At 38.5% G+C, this 22,711-nt stretch overlaps 1 protein-coding gene and 1 non-coding gene across 2 annotated transcripts in view; one reads left to right on the top strand and one right to left on the bottom strand.

Annotated features, from left to right (window-relative positions):
- PLCE1 (phospholipase C epsilon 1) overlaps positions 1 to 22,711 on the top strand; it is a 181,197-nt gene that overhangs the window by 10,383 nt on the left and 148,103 nt on the right. The window contains exon 2 of the mRNA XM_060241319.1: positions 18,473 to 19,933. Coding sequence (XP_060097302.1) covers positions 18,989 to 19,933 — 945 coding nt within the window. The 5' untranslated portion in view covers positions 18,473 to 18,988. The remainder of the gene's footprint in view (positions 1 to 18,472; positions 19,934 to 22,711) is intronic.
- TRNAS-GGA (transfer RNA serine (anticodon GGA)) lies at positions 21,957 to 22,029 on the bottom strand. Its single transcript has one exon. It is a non-coding gene; the product is annotated as a tRNA-Ser (tRNA).

Here is a 22,711-nt window from a genome sequence, read left to right as displayed (position 1 = left end):
TAGCAGATCCTGAGCCTTGCATGATGTGACCTCCAGCATCAGAAACTATTAGTTCAGTAGCATCTACATAAGAGACTTGTTTTGAGGGAAAATATCTGAATCTTGCATACCAAGGCGTAGCAGTTTGGATTGACTGCCGTGGTGCTGAAGCAGCTTAACTATGAGCTTTAACTTAATTGGGTTGCTGGTATTCAGCAATGTATTTTGACATTAAAAACATGAACTGTTCCAGCAGCAACGTAGGGTAATGTGGGAATAGTATTTTAAAGCACTTATTTTGATAGAATGCTTTAATTCTACTAGGTGTGTAGCACAAGTGCTGCATAACTTGTATCTAATAATAGCGTGTTTTTTTAAACGGATGATTCTCTAATTACATGTGACCTTGCTTATGTTGTAGGGGCTGAGTAGTTGTTTCAGCCAGTAGCAGTGCTCTGATGTGGAACCTTTGCTCCCACAGTGTTTCTTTTCATCTGTGCTCCTGTGAATAGCAAGAATGTGACTGAAGTGAGTGATAGTAATTGTTAGGGTTGTTTAACAGGGCATAGTTTTGTTGGCTTAGTTGATAGAGTCCTCTTCTATACCAGTACAGGGCATCAGCAGATGGCATTTAAATAATTTTCTGCTTGGCTATCAGTTTACAGTGTAGAGAAACAGTTGATATAGTGTAGAAGGTTCCTTATGTCTTCCAGACTTTACATTCCAATAGGGAACTAGATCTAGATATTCTGTTGGATTGTTTTTGATGGTATACATTCTCATTTCTTAACTTGCACCTGCTTGTAAGTTGGAAAGGAAAAAAAAATTATAGATTTGCTTAATAATGATCTGCTTAATAATGAGGTCAGTCCTGTTGGTTGATTGGAATTCATAGTCACATGTGTGAAAAAAGATGACAACGCTGTCATTAAGTTGCAGAGTGACTCTTTTTGTTGTAACAGAGAATATACAGTATTCATAATTGTGATGAAAAACGAAACTTTCAAGATGTTGATCAATGAATGGTAGCACTTATTTATTCAATGATAAGTTGTATCTTTTCATAATCAGGCTAGAAGTAGAATTGTTAAATCAGGTGACAACCCTGCTGCATTTTGGTTCCATTTCTGTTCAGAATGATAGATGCTGACTTGAGACTAAAAGGATGTTTTAGTTTCTAAAAACATTCAGCTAGCTCACAGATGGGTAGTCATCTGTGGTTCAGCTTGGCTTTCCAGGCTGAGGCTTGGACTGAAGTGCTTACACATGGTGAAAATAACATGGAATAAGTATGATTAAATTATCATTAGTACTATGTAACAAAACAAGATAAGTTGCAGTCATTTGTACTATACTTGAACTAATCTTGGAAAAAGATCAGTAGCATTATGTAAATGATTGTGGAACAGCTTAAGAGAAAGTAATGCGCTCTGTCTGAGTCAGATGACTAAATTTACATTTTCACAGTTTTATTGGCATGCAGTGTGAATTTACTTAAGCTAATAAAGCTTGGATTTAAAAGCGGTTTTATGAATATACAGCTCAAAGGTCCTTTTTCTATTTTCTGGAATTCTTCCCCTCCATCTGCTAAGAAAGGTTTTTGTTTGTTTAAATGTGACAAATGCTGTGGATTTTCTGCAATGCATGCTTTTGACAAGAAATGGAACTATGTATTTATCTTTATTTGTTAGAATCATAGATCAGCAAAAAATTGACACACACAGTCATCAGCATACCTGTGTACAATAAAATTAGCACACACAGAGATGCTAGATACTTGGGCAGAGAAAGAATAACAGAAGAAGCACTTTCCTCTTAGTGGGTTCACACAGAATTATATTCAGGCCTGACTTTCATGTGAAGCTAAGCCTTATATTGAAACACTGCAAACCCGCCTGGCCCTAAAGTTTTAAAATTTGTTTTAAGTGTGTGCTACTTGGTTTTAGGCCATTGAAGAAGGCTCATAGCTGAACTGTGTCTGGCCTAGTGGTTTTTTATGAGATATTTTGATATGTGATTCACTATAGGTTTTAGCATATCTGTGTATCTAGTTTTTAATTGTAAATTGTTATGCTATGTAATAAATACTTTGTTATTTTTAAGGTTGTTATGCTCAGCCTTCTGAGTATCCATACTGTTAAAGTGGCTGGGTTTCTTTCTCCTTTGTTTCTTTTTTCGAATAAAATTTCAAAACCACATAATAGAATTATTTCAATAATGCAGACATAATTAATAATGAGGCTTAACCATTTGGTTCTTCATTACGCATGCCAAGGTGCAAAATTTGGCCACTTTAGAGGTGGTCTCATTAGAACAGTCTGAAAGGGGGAGGGAAATATTCATCAGGTCTGCCTGGAAAATTTGATAAGATTGGAGTTGTGTATGGAGACTCCTTATACAGAGGGCAATGCAACAACACATGGTTGACTGTTTTTTGCACTATGTGCCGCCCACCTTAGTTATTTAATGTTGATGTAATGCTGTTGTTTTAATTATATTTATTGGTTTTATTTAATGTGACTGGTTTTTCTGTATGTGATCCAGCCTGAGCTGTCTGGGAAAGGGCGAAATATAAATGGACCAAAAAAAAAGGTTTTGACCATGTCAGATTGGCAGGGGAAAACACATTGAGAATAAGGGATAGATCTGTATCTCCTTTGCAAAGCCTATAGGAAAGCATTAAGGTGAGCTAAGACGAAGGCTCTTTGGTATTTAGGGAATTCTAAAACATAGATAGTCTGCCAGAGCAGGTTTTTTTTTTTACCATAGTTCTCTACCACAGGATAAGTCTGCGCCAGCGCTTTGTCTACTTGAAGTCCCTGATTCACTGTTTGTTTATATTTTTGGATCCCATAATTACAAGATGTCATTAGGCTGGGGATGTAGAGCTATAGAAATGTACATTCTTTTTAATAACTCTCACACAGTGAGAGAAGAAATTATCTGAAGGAATGAATGAAGTTAATCCAGAAGGATTAACGTTTGAGCCAAAAGGATATTGCTTGATACCAACCTTGTGCTTCAGGTGGAACTATTCCTGACTCTAATCTAAGAAGAGCATTGGGAACACAGCTTGGGACCCAAAATATGGATCTGAGAAATTTAGATTGTATTGCCTCCAGGGAATGGTAATAGTTATATAAACATAGCTGTGACTGATAGATGAGTTGAGGAATCAGCGTGCCCTGGAAGACTTTGATCACGTAAGAAAAATGTGAGCCCCCTTTTGTGAAATTTCAAGATGGCTGATATGGCTCTTTGGGCAGTCACAATAGTGTGGACCATCTAATTGACTGAAAAACTATGCCTAGAACTATGCTATAACAGCACAGTCCCTAATTTTCACCTTTCCTTCAGAATAGGTATTAAAAAGAAGTAGCAATAGAAGAGAACGTTGTGGGGTTAGAAGTTAGATGATAGTAGTTGTATAAAAGCACAGGTTTGGGGGGTGGGGAGAGCACCAGCAAGTTGCAGCTGTTCTATGGTGACCCTGTGGGGTTTTCAAGGAGAGAGACATTCTGAGGTGGTTTGCCATTGCCTGCCTCAGCTGGTGTCTCCCATCAAAGTATTAACTAGGGCCAACCCTGTTTAACTTCTGAGAGCTGTAAAATATGTTATCTTGTTTGGGAATCCAAAGTCCTTTAAAAGAGTTTGTCTGTTGCTTGCCTGATTATCTCTTTATCTGGGATAGTGTATTTGTTTTTACTGAAAACATTAATGTTCCTTACATACATTTCCATTCAGATGATTTCCCAGTGTATGATGAAGGATATTTTAGCAAATATGAGCAGTTAGGTATTGTTCTTCTACAGGAATGTTGGTCTGTGCAAACTGTGGAATGCCGGGTTTATAGAAAGTAACTTAAAAGATAGGGACATGGACATCAAATTCATTAGTCCTGCAGGTATGTTTTTTTGTTCCCTTTACTAAGGCTGTTCTCACAAGTGATACTTAAAATCAGTATTTGCATTTCCAGTATTTGCATTAGAATGGGCAATTATATTGCATAGCATATTATTTCAGTTTAAAAATGGGTCTTTTTATTATGTTAACATTATGTAGGAGTGATTGCATTGATTCTTAATGTCATTTGTAAAAATTCTGTAAGAACTAGGTAAAACTGTGTGAAGGTCAGTAGAATGTTGTCAATACAGTTCCAGAGATAAGCTCATGTTTATTTTTTTAAAATTTAGCACTGTATAATTAAAGACTTGTAGAAGTTTATAATGTTGTTGTCGGTTTTTAAAAAAATGCAAAACGCAATAAATATAAAATAGCTTTAATTCTTCTGTCTAGGGCAGAAAAATTTGAGATGATGTACAAGCTCAAAATTTAGACATATTTAACTCTTTCAAATTCAGGTTTGTCATAAAACATAATGAAGGCTGGGAAATAAATTCTTCCATTTAGTCATCTAGTCTGCTGTACAATTACACACTTTCTTGTTTTTAGTGGTTTGCATACCAAAATCCAGACTGTATCCACAACAGCAGTGATTCTCTAAGTTGCTTTCGTTGAAGCTGCAAACGCAGAGGCATTCACAGTGGGAGTGGATTTTCCACATGATTGGTAAAGCACTGAATTCCTGCTCTGCTCTAGCTGTCTTGCTGCTTCCCCTTCCGGCCAAAAGACTGTCTGTACCTTCCCACTTATATTTCTGCAATGAAAAGGGTTAGATATGTTCTTTAAATAAAAGTTGGAAATTTGGAATAACTAGTAGATCATAACAGTAGATTGGCCATTTTTAAAAGCATGACTGGGAAAATAGCAGCTGTGAGGTGGTGATGAAAGCACAGCAGCCCTGATTTAGGCATTACTTTCAAAAGTGTGCTCCTTCCCTTCCAGGTAGCAAACAAATGCATTTAAAGGCTGGGTTCAGAGTGGCAGTTTAAGTTGACACATGGACGACTTGCAGATGGATTAAAAAACCAAGTTCAAATGTGCGCATCTGTTTCCCATCCGGCTCCTGTACTCACCCCATCCTCTGGTGGCTCTGAGGTGGCTCAGAAAGCTACCATTTAGGAAATGGTAGCAAATTCTTTTGCCGCATGCCATCTGCCTTTTCAGGCATCTGAACGCCAAAGAGCGCAAGCAAGGCAGATTGGCAGTGTGAACCCACCAATCTGCTCTAGGCACTCACCAGTAATATTTTTTTTAAACTGCCCTAGGCACATGGGCACATGAGTTGATGGCCACTAAAAATGTAAGGAACTAAAGAAACTCAAACCACACTAAGGGGGTGTTGCACAACAACTGTCTGCTCTGAAGCACCCCTTGTACAAGATACAGGAGCCTTGTGCAGGAGCATCTGATCACTCTTTGTTTGCTCCAGTTTCGGGCACCTCTGGGATGCCTGAAGCTGCCCATCTGTACTCAGCCAAACTGTGTTTTTTCCCAAAGGATATCATAGCAAAGCAGGAGAAAGCCTATAAAACGGATGATTAGAGGATGGCATTGTATGGCTGCTAAAAATGTGTCCGAGTTTGGAAGCAAAAGTGGAGTACTCAGGCTATGGTCTCAAATTCTCAATTATTTAAAAAGCACTCAAAAGTGTTTCATTTACGTTTTAATAGTGTGTGTGTATTGCTTTTTGAGAATTTGTACAAAAAGAACTTGTTAACCTTTAATTCAGACTATTTGAATTTATAGTTTTTTTCAGTGATCACAGTTCTGAGACTTATTCTATGCTAGAAAAGTTTGGGAGGATGACACATTACTGTTGTGCTCTACAACATCTTAACTAGATATTTCAGAGATTATAGATTTTTCAGAATACATGTTATACTGAAAAAGTTCGGGGGAGTACCACAAGGAACACTGCAGGTACACTGTGGTGCTGAAAGCTTTTGGAGAACATTGGGTAATCAGGCACAGGGACGGTGTGTATTTGCAGCTGAGTATCCTGTTTTAAAACCCTATCAATTTTTTTTCAAAGGTGATTTTTTTCCAATGGCTGTTCTAAATTACATAAATATGCCAATTAATGCAGTTTAAAAAAATGATGCTAAGTTATACAGTATTTTATGTTAGCAAAAACGGTTTAGGTTTGTGATGGAAGTTAATACTGCATATATTTCAATTTCCCCCTAACATTTCTATTCCCTCCCCTCTGAAAAAAAATTGAAGGGATCAGAGTCTGGACCTTTTAAAAATTTTATAGACTCTCCTAATATTTTATACTTGAACACCCTACCACCACCACCCGGGAGTCATTTTGTGCACCGACTACTACCTGTAATTCCAAAACTACCTGCAGATTCTGCAAGTTTAGAACCAGTATTCTTAGTCCTTTTGAGTACATAGCAGCATTAATCTGTTATAACATCTCCTGACAACTTAAAGTTTAATAAGGTTAATATTTATTTATTAACATTATTTATATCACACCTTTTTTCCCAATTGGGAAAGTAGTTTAGACTGAGGAAGTGTGACTGGCCCAAGGTCATCCAGCAAACTTCCACGCAGAGTGGGGGATTCAAAGCCGAGTTTCCTAGACCCTACTCCAACATTTTATATTCTATAAACATATAGTAATCATGTTTTACTGGTTTTTATTGCTGAGCAGACAGGTTAAAACGGGTAAAAGGAAGTACTTCTTCGCCCAAAGGGTGATTAACATGTGGAATTCACTGCCACAGGAGGTGGTGGAGGCCACAAGCATGGCCACCTTCAAGAGGGGGTTAGATAAAAATATGGAGCAGAGGTCCATCAGTGGCTATTAGCCACAGTGTGTGTGTGTGTGTGTGTGTATATATATATATATATATTTGGCCGCTGTGTGACACAGAATGTTGGACTGGATGGGCCATTGGCCTGATCTAACATGGCTTCTCTTATGTTCTCTTATGTTCTTATGTTCTTATTGGTTTTAACTTGTGAATATGAATGTTGTCAGCCGCCCTGAGTCCGCTTACAGAGCGGCCAGGATAGAAATTTAAAGTAATAATAATAATATTTTAACCACAACACTGCATTAGCTCTCAATACATTGGGAGCGTAACTAGTTTATATTGAGTAATCCCTTTCATCTGAACAGTTCAAAAGAAGGCACAATTGATCTAATTCAGATGTTTTATAATAATGTAGATGTGGTATAGTCCTAAAATGTTACTGTGGGTTTCTTTGTCATGCTGGTTTTCCATCTGGGAATCTTGGAATGGTTGGCAATTAACCAGTTGTATTCTTTTCGTAAATATTTAGCTCCGTTGAGTATTCCTAGGTGGTTTGCATGAGAGCTTTCAAAATGATAAACCCAAACATCCATGAGAACTCTGACATAGGAAAACAGAATTCCAAGGTCAGAATTCAATGGTGGATTCATTTGAATGTTTGAAGATAAATAATTGAATTCTCTTCCTTCCATTTTTTCTAACCTACCCCATCCCTAATGCTGTGATGTAGCAACATGAATTTAAAAATGTAAATCCAAACGCCGAATCAAACTCTAAAATAAAATGTACAAAACAAATGGACAAAGTATCTAGCTCACACCCCCATATGTTAGTCATTTGTGGCAATCTGACAGTCTTAAGCAATAAACAACCTCTCATATGAATTATCCATTTACAAAATAAAATAAAATTTAAAAATCCCCTGCCTGTTTTGTGATCCCAAGACAATTCTCATGATGCCAAATGGATGTTTCCATACCTCAGTTAAAGCATCAGACGATCACCAAAAAACCAGTTCCAGCTGGAAGGACATAGAGTGTCAGAAAACAGCGTAGACTTGAATTTTGGGGAATTCCACTATTGTGGGAAAGCTCCACTGTATGTGACTGGAATGTTAAAATTACCTGACAGCAAACTAAGCCAGATGGCCCCTTTGGTGCTGGCAGAGATGAGGGGCCTCTCATCCCAGGCCAGGACAATGATGACAATGAACATAGGCTTAAATTGCTCCTACCCACAACTGGACAGTAGTCCTCCAGGGGCTTTCCTGGTAAGTTAAAGGACCAGTCCACTCCTGAGGCCACAAGACTGTTTTCATGCTCATCCTCAACAGATCTAAGTGTTACTGACCATATTACTTTGATATGTGTATATGTGTATTGCGTTTTGCATTTGTATTGTACAGATGTTCTTGTTGGGGAGCCATGGTCGTTACAGCACGCTAATGAAACTATACTGTGTCAAACCTGGGTTTACTTCTGTTCAAGATTTATGTTCTGCTAAGAGATGCCTTTATGAGAAAACTGTTTTAGGCCCCTGTTTCTGCCTGTTAGGTAAGAACCGAAAGTAAACATTTAATTTAAAAAAGGGAGTCTTGAGCTGGTTCATAAAACTTTCCTTGGCAATTAAAATCTATACAAAATGGAGACTACTGCAATCTATTGACCATTTTCATTTCAGTAATGGGACAGATAATGTACTTTGATGAGCTACAACTGACTTAATCTTTTCACTATTTTAAAGTTTATTTTGTTGACAATGGATTAGATTACTAAATGTTATACAGTTGTCTCCTTATGTGATTTTCTGTGGCAAGTACACAATAACAATTCTGAAAGCATTTAAAGATGAATGACCATAAAACACTAATACTACGAAGTCAAAATGCTTTATTTCCTGTTTTAACACAACTGATTTCCTGGCAGAATGTAATAGATCTCTCAAACAACTTCACAGCCTGCATGAGTCACACGCTCAGGTGGGCTTTGTCCCAGAGACTGACGTAACTTGCAAAGTCAAAGCAAGTACAGTTCTTACTTTACCAAATATTATTTGTGACATTTTCAAATAGCATTACCGTTAATACTACATTATATGAAGTTTTTATTAATTTTGTCTGCATTAAAGCATATGAGTAGTTTTCTTTACTTTTGAGGGGAATTTGAAATCAGCCTTTGTTTACAGCTTAAATATTCACTATCACAAAACAGTATACAAGTTGTTGAGTTCTCTGGAACTCTTCATCTAGCTTTCAACTCAGGAATACAGTGGGAAGAGGAAAAGAGAATAAATCCAGGGTGTAGTGGAAAAGCCCCAGATTTATAGTTTGTAGTCTTAAAATGCAATATAGTATGTGTTGCAGACTTAATTTGATTTGATAGTGCTAGGTAAAAAAATGGTTTTCAGATTGTATTGGAGACTGCCAGGTAGCCCACAACCTGAATCAAAGAAAATTCCTGTTTGCATTCTTAATGTAGGATCAGTGGGCTGTTATTTACCAGCTGTTATTTACCTACTTCCATGGCATAAAAAGCTTCAATCCCATTTCCTCGCATTAAGCTTTTATTAAAGCAGAAAGACATTTTCCCCTCCAGGCTGTTGGTAACTCTGCTGCTGGGAGAAGGAAGGAGAGAAAGACATGTTGGCATTCTACCTTTCTGAATACAAGAAGGCAGGAGTTATCACTAGTACTTATAGTCCTTATTGTGGTGTATATGCAGGGCTTTTTTTGTAGCTGGAACTCCTTTGCATATTAGGCCACATACCCGTGATGTAGCCAATCCTCCAGGAGCTTACAGTAGACCTTGCACTAAGAGCCCTTTAAGCTCTAGGAGGATTGGCTACATCGGGGTGTGTGGCCTAAGATACAAAGAAGTTCTTGCTACAAAAAAATCCCTGAGTGTCAGACTAGGTGCCAGGAAACCCAGGTTTAAATCCTCATTCTGTTGTGGAAGCACGCACACTCTGCCTAGTCTACTTTACAAGATTAAGAATAAAATGGAGAAGAGAATGAGGTATTCTATTTCGGGTCTCCATTGGGGAGCAAGGCAGGATATAAATGCAGTAAATAAAGAAATAGAATTGGGAATCAAAGTTTTTAATATGTAAAGGTATCAATGGAACCCAAATTGGTAGGAGGACATATATAAGCAACCTCTATAAACAACCTCCTGTTTAGAGGCCAGTCTTCTTCCAGTTACACCATCCCTCTTTTTGGCAGTTAAATTAAATATTTCCCCAGATAGACAAAGATTAATAATTTTGTTATAATTAAGTACTGCCACATTTTTCTCTTGCTGTCTGTTTTATAATGGACCTGTGTGTTTCTTTTAGTGTTGGAGAGATGCTTCATTAACAGCTTTTAAAAAATTATTAAGATAGGGATAATGCAAGGTTTTTCTCTCTCCCATCTCTTCATTTTACCACTAGTATCTCTATGACTTAAAACACATTTTGCACCCATCACCATCTAATCTAATAAGGCTGGGTTCCTGAAAACCCTGCTGATCATATGCACCTTGGCTTGACCACAGGTGTTTGTGTCAAGAACGATAGATCTGACACCAGATGACCATTCACTGTAACAGTATGTGGACCAGATGAGGAGGGCATGTTCCTGAGATACCATCTTCCTCTACAAGCATCAGTGATGCTACAGCAGAAGGAACTGTTGGACCAGTGGTTGGCAGCTTGGGAAAAACACCAGGAACATGCTGACACAGAGACTGACGTGGACCAAAAAGAACTAGAGCCTACTGAAAAAGCATGTGTCCATCACCCTCATTGCATGCTTTGGGACAGCCACCTTGCAGAAGACTGTCCATAATCTCTTTAAAACTATGTGAACTAGGATGAAGGAATATAGCGTATTGGGCCTCCTGGCTCACCACACTAGAAAGTGCTTGTATTTAGCCTCTCTTAGCAAGAACAGTTCCGTTTTCCAGTTCATTTAAGGTCCTGCTGTTTGCCAATTTCAGTTCAAGGTTTCCTCCTGGTGTACTACTGTGGCTACAATAATGTTACATGTTGGTTTTATATATTCTGTGTGGCCTCCATGGTACTTAACAAAACCGATGAAAGTTCTGTGAGTTGCCTAAAAGATGAGGTAGATTTAGGTAAGCATTTTCCCCTTTATATCCTGCCCTTCCCAGATCAAAGTGCATAAACAGTTAAAACCAGTATATATAATTAGTTCTTAAAACAGCTAAAAACTATTAAACAGGTAAAAAGACAGTGAAAAAGCACAGCAGTTCAACCCCCCCCAAGCTGGACTGATGGTAAGTATAGTCACACAAGCTCATGTAATACAGGACTTCACATAGGGCAGAATGGCCAGGGCAACTTCTATGCAGGGATGCCAACTAATGGGATGTCTACCACCTTAAGCAAAAGCCTGGTGGAACAGCTCCATTTTACAGGCCCTGTGGAACTGCAATAAGTTTCTAACTGACAACTATATTCACAAAGCATACTGATTTAGAACTGAATATGTTCGTTGTGAAAATTTGGAGGACATACTGTAAATTTCTTAAATATTAATGTGATGAATCCTGTGTATCTGTTCCCCCAGCAGTGATGCTGTCCTTTGGCACCAGAAGCCTTCCCCAAGTGTAAAAAGCCTTCCTTGAGCTGAAGGAAAGTGCCATCAGCTGTGGAACTGGAGCAGGGGTGGCCAAACTTGCTTAATGTAAGAGCCACATAGAATAAATGTTATATGTTTGAGAGCCACAAGACATGAACATCTGAGGGATGAAGGAAGGAAGGAAAATAGATGGGGGAGGTGGAAAGAAGGCAACTTTAAATGCATTCTCCAAGTTGACTGACGGGGTTGTGGGAGCTTCAAGAGCCACACAGCATGTATGAAAGAGCCACATGTGGCTCCCGAACCACAGTTTGACCACCCCTGGTATATCACTTAGCAATTCTGGTCTCTGTTGTATTCCCAGATCAGGGGATTTTGTTCTGCTGTGGTTTGGGAGACAGTTTTATTCGCTGATGCTTTTCTGCATTTCCAGATCCCAGCTTACAATACTGTTCGCTTCTCACTGAATGGTATGATTGTGCTAACAGCAACAGCACTTAACTTGAAATGTTGCTCATGCTTACAGTTGGTAAACAAACCATCCCTATCGCAAGTTGCCTTATCCCAGTAGACAGCACATTAGTGAAAACTGCCCTTTAGCCTTATTGATTGGTGTATCGTCTCTCGTTATCTGAGCCACAGCTTGTTTCAAGTGCCACTGTGAATTTGCAGTGCTTTTTTCCTGGCTGCATGTACGGTAATCCAATTTGGTTTGTCTTGAAATAATTTAATGTAATGTTAAATGTTGTGCTTCTGTATTTCCCTGGCTGCTTGGGGAGAAGTCGTATTCCTGCCAGGGCCACACAAGACCAGTGACAGAGCCCTGCACTTCTGTGTGCGCTATATAGGCACTATGAAACCTTTGTCTAGTATTCTGCTGTTGCTGCTTCCAGGGCAGAGAGAGTATTCTAGCCTAGGGAAAAGGACTCAGACTTGTATGTGACAGATTTTGATCTATGTTTTGTTGTAGTGTCATATGGGCTAGATGTAACTTACTGTAAGTTTGATGGGAGGAAGGTGGGGTAAAAGCATTTAAAAATAAAACAAGTGATGACGTATAGCTTTGACTGTTCATTAATTAGTATTTGCTATTAGGAGAGGCCTTCAATAGCAAGACAGCATGGCTTTTTAATAACAGTGAAATTCACTAAACATAATGAGTTTTGATGCTCATTCATAGCTCTAATTAAGACTAAGTGCTTCACACTGTAATGATCTGCCATGCAAATAATCCTTCAACTCTATCAATAGACCTCTGACATTCAATACCCTAGACTCTCTCTGACCACGCTTTGGTCTAGAGTTTATAGCATATCATTCCACCACAACATGAGCCAGCTGCACGTTCTTTCTTCAATTCTATTTTAGGGATCTGAGTTCTCTTCTGTTCTTCTTTACGTTCTTGCCTGTACTGTAAAAACTGATAAGCAACACTGATATTAATGTCTTAAAACAAGGCCCCCTTTAATGTGTTTAGGAGTAAAAATACCTTAATTAAAATGTACTAAGGAGTAACAAAGTATCAGTCTGTGACTGACCAAATTCGATCTATTATTTAACTTGTCAGCTACTCATTTATTTATGTAAACTTACCCTATCCTTCAAAAATGTGATTTCCAGAGTGGGCAACAATATAATTAAAATAAAATAATAATAAATAATCTTTCATTTAAAATACTAAGCAGTCAAGAATAAAAATTCATACAGCAAGAAACCGTTTAAACCAGCAAAATTGATACCCAACAATGCACCTCTGGAATGTGATATTGCAATGCAACCCTGGAATATGACACAACAATGGCCACCTGAACTGGGATGGTCTTTTTTTCCACAGAAGAGAGGCAAACCCAATCAGATCTCTAGAACCCTAGGCAGGTCAGCTTGACACCAAGTCTGGTTTGGTCAGGCTTGGCAGACATTTTAGCTTTGCTAAAAGGGCTAAGAGGCATCCATTTTCTGATCCTGGGAATGGAGAGACCCAGGCCCAGATAAGGAAATATAGTGGGCAAAGCTGGAATATTCCTTCATCCTTTTGGTAACCTCTTTCAAGTCCTGTTCTCAAACCATAAAAAGCAGGACACAAACACCCCTTGCAACTCCTACACCACTTACAACTGCTGGAATAGCCTTGGGTTATCCATAGCTATCACAGGAGTTGTCTTTGAAAGAGTCCTCTCAGTCCCACCCAGCTCACAGGGTGTCTGTTGTGGGGGGAGAAGATATAGGAGATTGTAAGCCACTCTGAGTCTCTGATTCAGAAAGAAGAGTGGGGTATAAATCTGCAGTCTTCTTTGTCTTCTAAACAAATTGCCTGGATGGTATGGTCTGTTCTCAGGAAAGACAGCAGAGACACTAAGGTGAAAGGCTGATGCCATCTGGCTGTCTGGTGGATGTGTGGTATATCTAATCTGGTCTCACATTTGGGTCAGGGAAACTATTTACTATAGATTCTATATTTTTTTCATTCATTACTGCTGAAAGCCATCAAAGTGGAACCATCTCCTAAACATGTGATGAATGAATGTCCATCCTGACACAAAGAGAGAGATTCATCACCTCTCATGAGCTTCAAGAGTAACTAGCCTCTGCAGTAACAGGGCCATAACACCATTTTCCTAAAGTAATTCAAAATCCTCTTTTGGGGTTTGTGTGTATTTGACACCCTGCTTTTTCACTGGATACCTGGAATCTCTTGATGTAACATAATTTACCCTAGAAAACAGGCCATCCTACCAGTCAAGAGTGCCTTCCCCCATCTCTTCTTGAGAGAGAATTCCCTCTTCCTCTGACTGAGCCTACACTGCAAGAACTAGATATTGTATCACCTGCCCCCCTCCCTCCCTCCCTCTCAGCTACCCTCTGTAATTCCTCTTGTATGCTTGAAGTTATCTGATTGGGATGTAACTATTTAAAATCATTTTTTCAATAATAAAATCCATTAACCAAGGATTTCAGTGGTCTATCTCCATAAACACTGACAGAGATCCTGCTTACCTCACCTCTCGTAGCCTACCATTTTGAGCTAAGAAAAATTAATATTCCCCAATAAAAAGCTGATTGAGGTAAAAAAAAATAGCAGAAGCAGAAACAGCATACTAAAATCAGAATGCTTCCTTTGGTTGTTTTTTCCTCCTAGCATGTTTCTAGGAGACTAGAAATAAGCCTGACTAGGTTAAAAATGACTTGGAGGAATGGTGGCAGGAGGAGGGGGCAAACAGCAGACATGGGAACATTTCTCTACCTCCCCACCTGCTGCTTTTTCCATTTGAAATTGCTCCTGTCCCAAGTGGTTTGAAGTTGTTGATCACCAATGCACTTTAAAACCAAAAGGTCTGTACGATGTATAATATGTGAGGAGGCACTGTGGTGGACTTTGTCAAATCCAAGGCCAGCTACAACAGTTATGTCTTGTATGCATACATGCATCAGGAAGCCATAGCTAATTGCAGTAATTTCCTATGTATGTACACATGGTGAAATAACGCACATTTGAGATGATTGCACGCTATGATCTACACATGAATACCTGCCTTTTCCTACACAAGTTCTTTCTGTGCAGGAAAACCATAACATTCCTTAGAATGTTTACTTAAAGTGAGCAGGGCTGATTCCAGACAGATTTCTTGTTTTGAAAAGGCTTCAATTGAAAGTTGAGGTCCAGCTTTACTTTCAGCAGGTAGCCCATGCATATTGTTTCATACACTGATACATGGAGATAATGAGAACTTTGTGATAAATTCTGTCTCTTGGGCAACACACTAAGCCTGTCTTTCCCAGAGATTTCTCTTGCATAATGCAATATGGGGCATTATTGCATCATGTGCGGACTTTAGTCATAGCAGTTCTAGTCTAGTACCAGCCGTGGCTTTACTCCAGAACTCTTCCTGTTTCCCTTTTTTCCACCTGGCAGTTGCTTGCGATGTGTACTTGCCAAAATGCCTTTGTGCCTAGATATTGTATTCATTGTATTCATACTTATCTGCATGCTGAATCCAAATCTACTAATGACATTTTATTTTAGTAGTAGTATCATGGAATACTTCTATTTTGTTCTCTTTATTGTAAAATGCTACTTAACATTAAAACATTTTTTTTACTGTGAATTGTAACATTTAGTGTTCATGAACATAAACATTTCACTTCTACATTGTCTCTGTCATCTGTTGTCTGACCTCTGGTGTAACTTGATTTATCAGTGCTGAATCTGTTTCCTCTCAGTTTTGTTATGCTATGCCGTTGTGTGGAATACATTACATTTCTTGTGTATAAAAACAATCTATTTCAATAGTTACTCGAGTAGTGGTGGCAGTAATGAAAGCAGCATTTGTATTGCACATTGCCTTTCTCCCCCCCCCCCCACCCCTTTGCTCTGCAGGTTAGTGGTTTTTTCAGACACTTAAGTTTGTTTAATCATTGGCTTATTATAAAGTCACGACTGTCAATCCAATCCACCACATCTCCACTGCTTTATCTCTGTATCATTCCATTTTTAGTATATGTGCTGTGCCAAGCTGTTTTAGGGAACCGGAGGGTTCCCAGATTTATTCCTTGACTAGGTAGAGGGGGCAGGCTTAATGGAAGTATAAGCAGTATGCACAGACCTCACATTCCCTGCAATTGTCATTGTGCTGTCTGTGTACATGAAGATACAGGAAGCAACTGTATTATGATTTTTAGTGGTCGATTGCATTATGCTTATGTTTGTAATATAAAATTGGAATGTGGATGTTTTTATGTAAAGGAGGTTGCATGTGTAGAGGTACATTTATAGTGCAATTCTATACAGAGTTACTCCAGTCAAAACCTGTTGAAATTAGTGGGTTTAGACGTGGGTAATAGAATAGATCTGCACTTAAAAAGTCTTATATGTAAACAGCATTAATGCACATATCTGATATATTTTTACGTCAGACATTTTTGTACTTCTAAAGTTATCATAGTAGTACTTAAAATTTCTATTCATATTTTAAGAAACTTCAGCATTGCAGGAAATGATTTTTTCATATGATATGAACAGAGTTTACACTTCTTAAAGTGTGATCTGTATGAGTGAAGCAAAAATTCTAATATTTCAGTGATTATGACTAATGCTGGGGCACATGTGAGCATGTATGTGTAGCATAATATTCTATTGAATAATGGGCAGAATGCAAACTATGAAAATAAAAATAAAATGAGACCTACCAGTACTTCAGCATAATTTGGTTTACTTTGGCTCATTGTTTTACCTATCTCTAATAAGTTAAAGAGCCTTGTGGCACAGAGTGGTAAAGCTGCAGTACTGCAGTCCAAGCTCTCCTCACGACCTGAGTTGGATCTCAGTGGAAGCTGGGTTCAGCTAGCTGGCTCTAGGTTGACTCAGCCTTCTATCCTTCCGAGGTCGGTAAAATGAGTACTCAGCTTGCTGGGGGGAAAGTGTAGATGACTGGGTAAGGCAATGGCAAATCACCCGTTTAAAAAGTCTGCCGTGAAAACATCATGATGTGACGTCACCCCAGAGTCAAAAACGACTGGTGCTTGCACAGGGGACTACCTTTACCTTTAATAAATACCTTTTCTCATCCTGGAACATCAAAACAAATGGTGCAGTTGAAATTATAAAATGCTGACATCTACTGATAGGCTCAGTCATTGAACCAGAACCTCCCCCTCCTCTACTATCTGATACTGATTCTCTAGTTCTGTTAATAAAACAGGATTTAACTTTCTTTTGCTATAGTGTATAAAGGAACATTAGTATCTCCAAACCACGCCCCATCCCCCAAACCTAGCTTTGGACCAGACTTTTCCTTGAGTTCACTCTAGTTTCCTGTGAGATTACTGATCTTTTAATCGCACATTAAATTTTTTTCCTGCTGACCATAGGAGCCAGTTATATATTCTAGTACTTAACTACTAGATATCTGATCTCTTGGTTCTGTAAGATCCATGGTTAATAGTTTTTTTGAGTAAGTTCATGTTTAATATCCTGAAAGTGAAGCAAATTTGGCACTACATATTGAAATTTGTTTCATATTCCACATACCAATAGGAGCTATAAATCAGTTGAACAGTTTATGCTTCTTTAGTATAATCATATTCTCAGTCTTCAAGGTAAAAAAGGTAAAGGTGGTCAGCTGTGCAAGCAATGAGTTGTTACTGATCCATGGGGTGACATCACATCATGACGTTTTCTTGGCAGGATTTTTATGGGGTGGTTTGCTAATTACGGTATCTTCCCCAATTATCTACACTTTACCCTCAGCAAGCTTCAAAGGAGCTTCTTGTGCAGCTAACTTACTTCTTGTGCAGCTAACTAACTTACAGTTAACTTACTCTGTTTATCGTGTCATAATCCATAATCATGACATCACATCATGACGTTTTCTTGGCAGGATTTTTATGGGGTGGTTTGCCAATTACCTTCCCCAATTATCTACACTTTACCCTCAGCAAGCTTCAAAGGAGCTTCTTGTGCAGCTAACTTACTTCTTGTGCAGCTAACTAACTTACAGTTAACTTACTCTGTTTATCATGTCATAATCCTAGTAGTATGTAGGCACTAATAACCACTATCAGCTTCCATAACTGCAACTGTTTTAATGTAAGCTGCTTCCAGTCCTTGTGAACAAGTGGTCTAAAATATACATATAACTAAATAACAGTTCAGCTAAACAGAATACATGTTATAATATTTATTAAGCCAAAATAATGCACTGTGAAAGGTTTTAAGAAGCAAACCAAAGCGATAAAGAAAAGAATGAAATGCCTCTTGTTTGTTTCCTGTGTAGAATTTTCTTTCGGGATTGTATAGGTGCTGGGGAGATCTGGCGTCAGATTGTGCCTTTGGGCTTTTGAAAAGAAGGGAAGACAGTGGCTACCACCAATTGTAAATATTAAAAAGGGAAGTGACTGCCTTGTTTTTCTATCATTTAAAGGCACAACCTGACACCAGCTCCAGATAGCTATGAGGATGTGCTAGGTTTGTGGCTGAAGAGGTAAAGCATTGAGTTGCTAATGAGTGTCTGTGAGCGAACCTCAGCAGGTCTACTCAGAATCTTACTGTTCAGTGGCTTACTCCTAGGAAATTGTTCTTAATCTTTTAAGAGAGATTTGGACAGAAAACCAGGTAGAAACATCAGCTGTGATATTTCAGGGTGTCCTCTGAAATTGCTCTCATAAACCTGTAAGGAGACTTGCATTGTTTTGTTGCCACTAGACATCTTGTGTATTAAATATGGTTTTCTTCTTTATCTTACAGGCAGCCAATTAACTGGATGCGGCATGACTTTTACAGAATGCTTTCCTAAGATGCAGAGGAAGAGATGCGGCAAGATATAAACTGTGACTCAAGTGTTTACCTAAGGGAAAATATACCTTTTGAACGATGTGCTGTTCTAAGCAAATGCTGTATAAGTCTTGGTTTTTATGATGGTCTGCGGCTGAAAAAGTGTTGGAGACTGTCCACAACAGCTGTGTATCTGCACTGATAATATAGTTGTGTATTTCCCCCCACCAATACCATGCTACAAACTCCTGAAGAAAAACAGGGCAATAACTGAATCCTGTCAAGATGTTTTCTGAAGAAACATCATTATCAGCAGTTGGTCCCTGGCAGGGGTGTCTGCCACCTGAAAATGACAGAGCTATAAAGCACCCTAGATGCTCATAATGAAAAGACAAAGAAATCAGACTACACACAACTCTCTCGGAAAAGCTGGAGGAAACACCTCTAGGGAATACAATTTGGCGTTTTCATTTGACACATGAAGAAGAAATGACTGATAGCAAAAATCCCTGGAATAGAGGTACATGTATCCCTGCTTCTGTGGAGCTTCTAAGCATAAATTATGACATTATACAGAAACGCTACAAGAGCAGTGCTATACACAACCACTTATATAAATCATGTAATTCTTTAGCAAAGAAAGGTAAATGTTTAGAAACTGGAATTCCTTTGCTGGAAAGAGCCATGTATGCTGAAATCCAGTTAAAAATGGATGGATCTCAAGTAGAACGGAATTCACTAAGAAACCAGTCCTCAGTAAATGAAAGTGAACCTGAAAATACTGGTTTAAATAATGTTAAAGACAAAAATGATATTTCAAAAACATTCTGTGCTTTGCATAACTCCTTCATTTGGGATAGCTGCTTACAGGCAGTAAAGGTTTGTAATGATTTCAGCAATGACTCTGCAGCCTGCACATGTAAGTTAAGGGAATTACCAACTACCTGTGGGAATAAAATTGGACAACAGTTGTGTGATACCTGTGTCACTTCGAGGGATAACTGTTTGTGTTTGGAAAGAACAACCCAAAAACTTAACACGGCATGCTCAGGTCGTACTTTCTCAAGTTCCAATTTTACTGGAAGAATGGTTCCAAAGCCCTCACTGAGCCATTGTGAAAACTTCCATGAAAGCTTTGAAGAGGAGATAGAGGAGGATTTTAATCCAAGCAAAAAGGAGCGCTCCACCTTATTAGTCAGAAGATTTTGCAAAAATGATAAGGAGGTTAAGAAATCAGTCTATACTGGAACAAGAGCAATTGTTAGGACCTTACCATCGGGGCACATAGGAACTGTTGCTTGGAATTGGGTTGACCAGAGGAGAGCCAACAGTGATTTAAGACACTGCAGGATTACATCAGAACGTCTAACAAGATTTCAAGTTTTGATAAGCCAAGGGTTAAGCTGCCGCCTTCTACAGTCAATAAGGCATGGGGTAAGATTTTTTTTTTTAAAATAGCAAACTCAAAAAGGCAAGAAATTCATAAGATCTTTGTTATTACTCCAAAGCTGAAGATTAAATTTGTGATGTAAATGTGTTTGTGTCTGGATTTATATACAGCATATTAAAAATAAGAAAATATGTATCACATTTAGCAGAACTTGTAAAACAAAAGCAACAAGTCCCTAATGTTTAAATTTGGGTTTGCCCACATTCATTGTTGCTTGTAAAGTACAGCAAGAAAATATATGCTCCTGGGTAAAGACTAAGCAGCTGCTTTGCGCAGCAGTTAATCTCTGTTTACTCATGGTTAAAATACTCTTATGTAGTGCTTCATATATAATGGTGTGCAGGGGGTTCCCCCCCACCCCTGTATGAACATTGTCAGTGAGAAGACTAGCCTGATTACCTTTCAGAAATTGCATCTTGGATTGACTGCTCCATCTCTAAATAATGCAGGCTAGCCATAAAAGCTTTTCCTGCCCAACTGCTTTGTACACCATTTAATTGCATCCCCTTTGCTGCATTGATGCTGCTTTTAAGACTGCTCCTGACATGTTTGTACATTGGGACTGTCTTAGTGTAGGGGAAAAAATATGCTTCCATTTATGAATTATGACTCGAACACTTTTGTTGTGCCTACGTAGACTGAATAGCTACCGTGTCCTTGTGGCAAAGTAAGCAGTCATTGTGCTTGTCAGCAAGAGCGGTGCATATGTGTTACTCATGTGGAGGTACTCTGTATGCAGGAAAGGCACTCTGTATGAAGCAACACTTTGTGAAGCCAGTTCTGTTCACCCATTCAGTTTCTCTGTTGATTCTGGTCCTTGGATTCTTCACTGTACTCAGCTTCCCCATTTCTAGTTGATTCCTCTAACTTTTTGCCTGCACTATTTGTTATCCTGTAGTGTTAACTTGATGCTTGCTGCAAGAGTGATTCTGTAGTGCACGTTTTTTAACATGTGATTTTTGACTTTGAAGTGAGAACTGATCCTACTGTAGATAGATCCAGATAGAACAAAGCAGGAGTCAAGTAGCACCTTTTAAGACCAACAAAGTTTTATTCAGAATGTAAGGTTTCGTGTGCTCTAAGCACACTGTACCTGATCCCTTGTCTGATGAAGTGTGCTTAGAGCACACGGAAGCTTACATTCTGAATAAAACTTTGGGCTTAAAGGTGCTACTTGACTCCCGCTTTGATCCTGCTGTAGTTCATTTTTGTCAGTCTGTAAAGGCTGTTTGGCCGGTTGTAATGAAGTAGCAGGAAGCAGGTGGAGTATTTGATAAGTAGGCAGGTAGATTCAGGTTTAAAAAGAGATAAAAATTTAAAGAAACAACAGCTTGCCTGCCTGCCCATGCCCTCTTTTTGTTTCCTCTTGCAAGGTCTGCTAGAAAACTTTTTGCATAACTAGGATCACATTAGATATATTCAGTCCAGGAGCAAAAAAGGTGTCCCAAGGAATAAAACTGCATTTTACATTTGATTTATGATTCCTGTTGTTTCATTTCTTGATCCAAACTTTATACCGCCCAAAAGTTACAATTTCAGTGGTCCATGAAGCAATTTAAGTTTGATATTTCTGATTAGAAATTTGTACCCTGCCCTCCTTTCCCCATGAGCTATGGCAGTGGAATAACTGTTATCTCTGTGGCCTGCATGTAAACTGGTTTTTAAGAACAGAGCATAAATAACTAAATTCATCTTCAGGCAGCAAGCACACAGCTGTCTTCCTGCAACAAAGCTCTTTATAAAAACAGTCTAGCCAAAGAAACTATTGAGTTAACCAAGGGATTAACAGAGTAAAGTATTTGAGATATTTTTCTATTCAGACCAGACTGCCTCATGTTTCAGCTTTTGAACTCCATTTCTACATCCTATTACCATGAACATATGAAGCTGCCTTATACTGAATCAGGCCCTTGGTCCATCAAAGTCAGTATTGTCTTCTCAGACCGGCAGCGGCTCTCCAGGGTCTCAAGCTGAGATTTTTCACACCTATTTGCCTGGACTCTTTTTTGAAGATGCCAGGGATTGAACCTGGGACCTTCTGCTTTCCAAGCAGATGCTCTACCACTGAGCCACCATGTCCTTTCCCCAAGCTATTAGTGTTTTACAGCACAGATACAGTACATTTTTTTTTAAAAAAAACTAGTTTGCCAAAAAAATTAGTGATGAGTGAATTTAGCTTTTGCTTGTTTCATAGTTTGATTACAATTAGTATGCAGCATGCATACTCAAAGATTTGAGAAAACACATTTTGTTGAGTTCTCCAAATTGGATTGTAAATACTTTTGCAAATATGTGGATTAGACAATTGTGATTCATGTGTAGGAAGGCACTGTTTTGCTTAGATAATTTTGTGATACTTTGTGTATGTTTGGTTAAGTTTTTAATTGTTTTGTAGATTTTTTCAGGAGAGTAGTTGTGCTTCCCCTTTCTAAATCCACTGAAGTCGGTGGGCTTAGAAAGAGGTAACTGCTTACGATGGCACTGTTAGTCCTCCTGAGCTCATCACATTTCTCTTCCTTTAATGCTTTTAATTCAATTCAAACACCTTTATTGGCATATCTACAGTCAAAAGCAAATAAAGCATTGTAACATAGCAATAAGGTCTAGGGGGGATTAAGTACATTTAAAAGCAGTACTGTTGGAAATTTTAAAAATCCCTAAGAAAATTGGCAGCACATAAAACATTGAGCTGAGGGAATCAGATCTAGGATTCAATACAAATAAGTATAGTAAAGAACATGGCTATCAAAAATTTTGAATTT

This window comes from Heteronotia binoei, chromosome 6, assembly GCF_032191835.1.
Source record: "Heteronotia binoei isolate CCM8104 ecotype False Entrance Well chromosome 6, APGP_CSIRO_Hbin_v1, whole genome shotgun sequence".
Taxonomy (NCBI): domain Eukaryota; kingdom Metazoa; phylum Chordata; class Lepidosauria; order Squamata; family Gekkonidae; genus Heteronotia; species Heteronotia binoei.
Note: the sequence above shows the minus strand (reverse complement) of the source record. Positions and strands in the feature narration are given on the sequence as shown.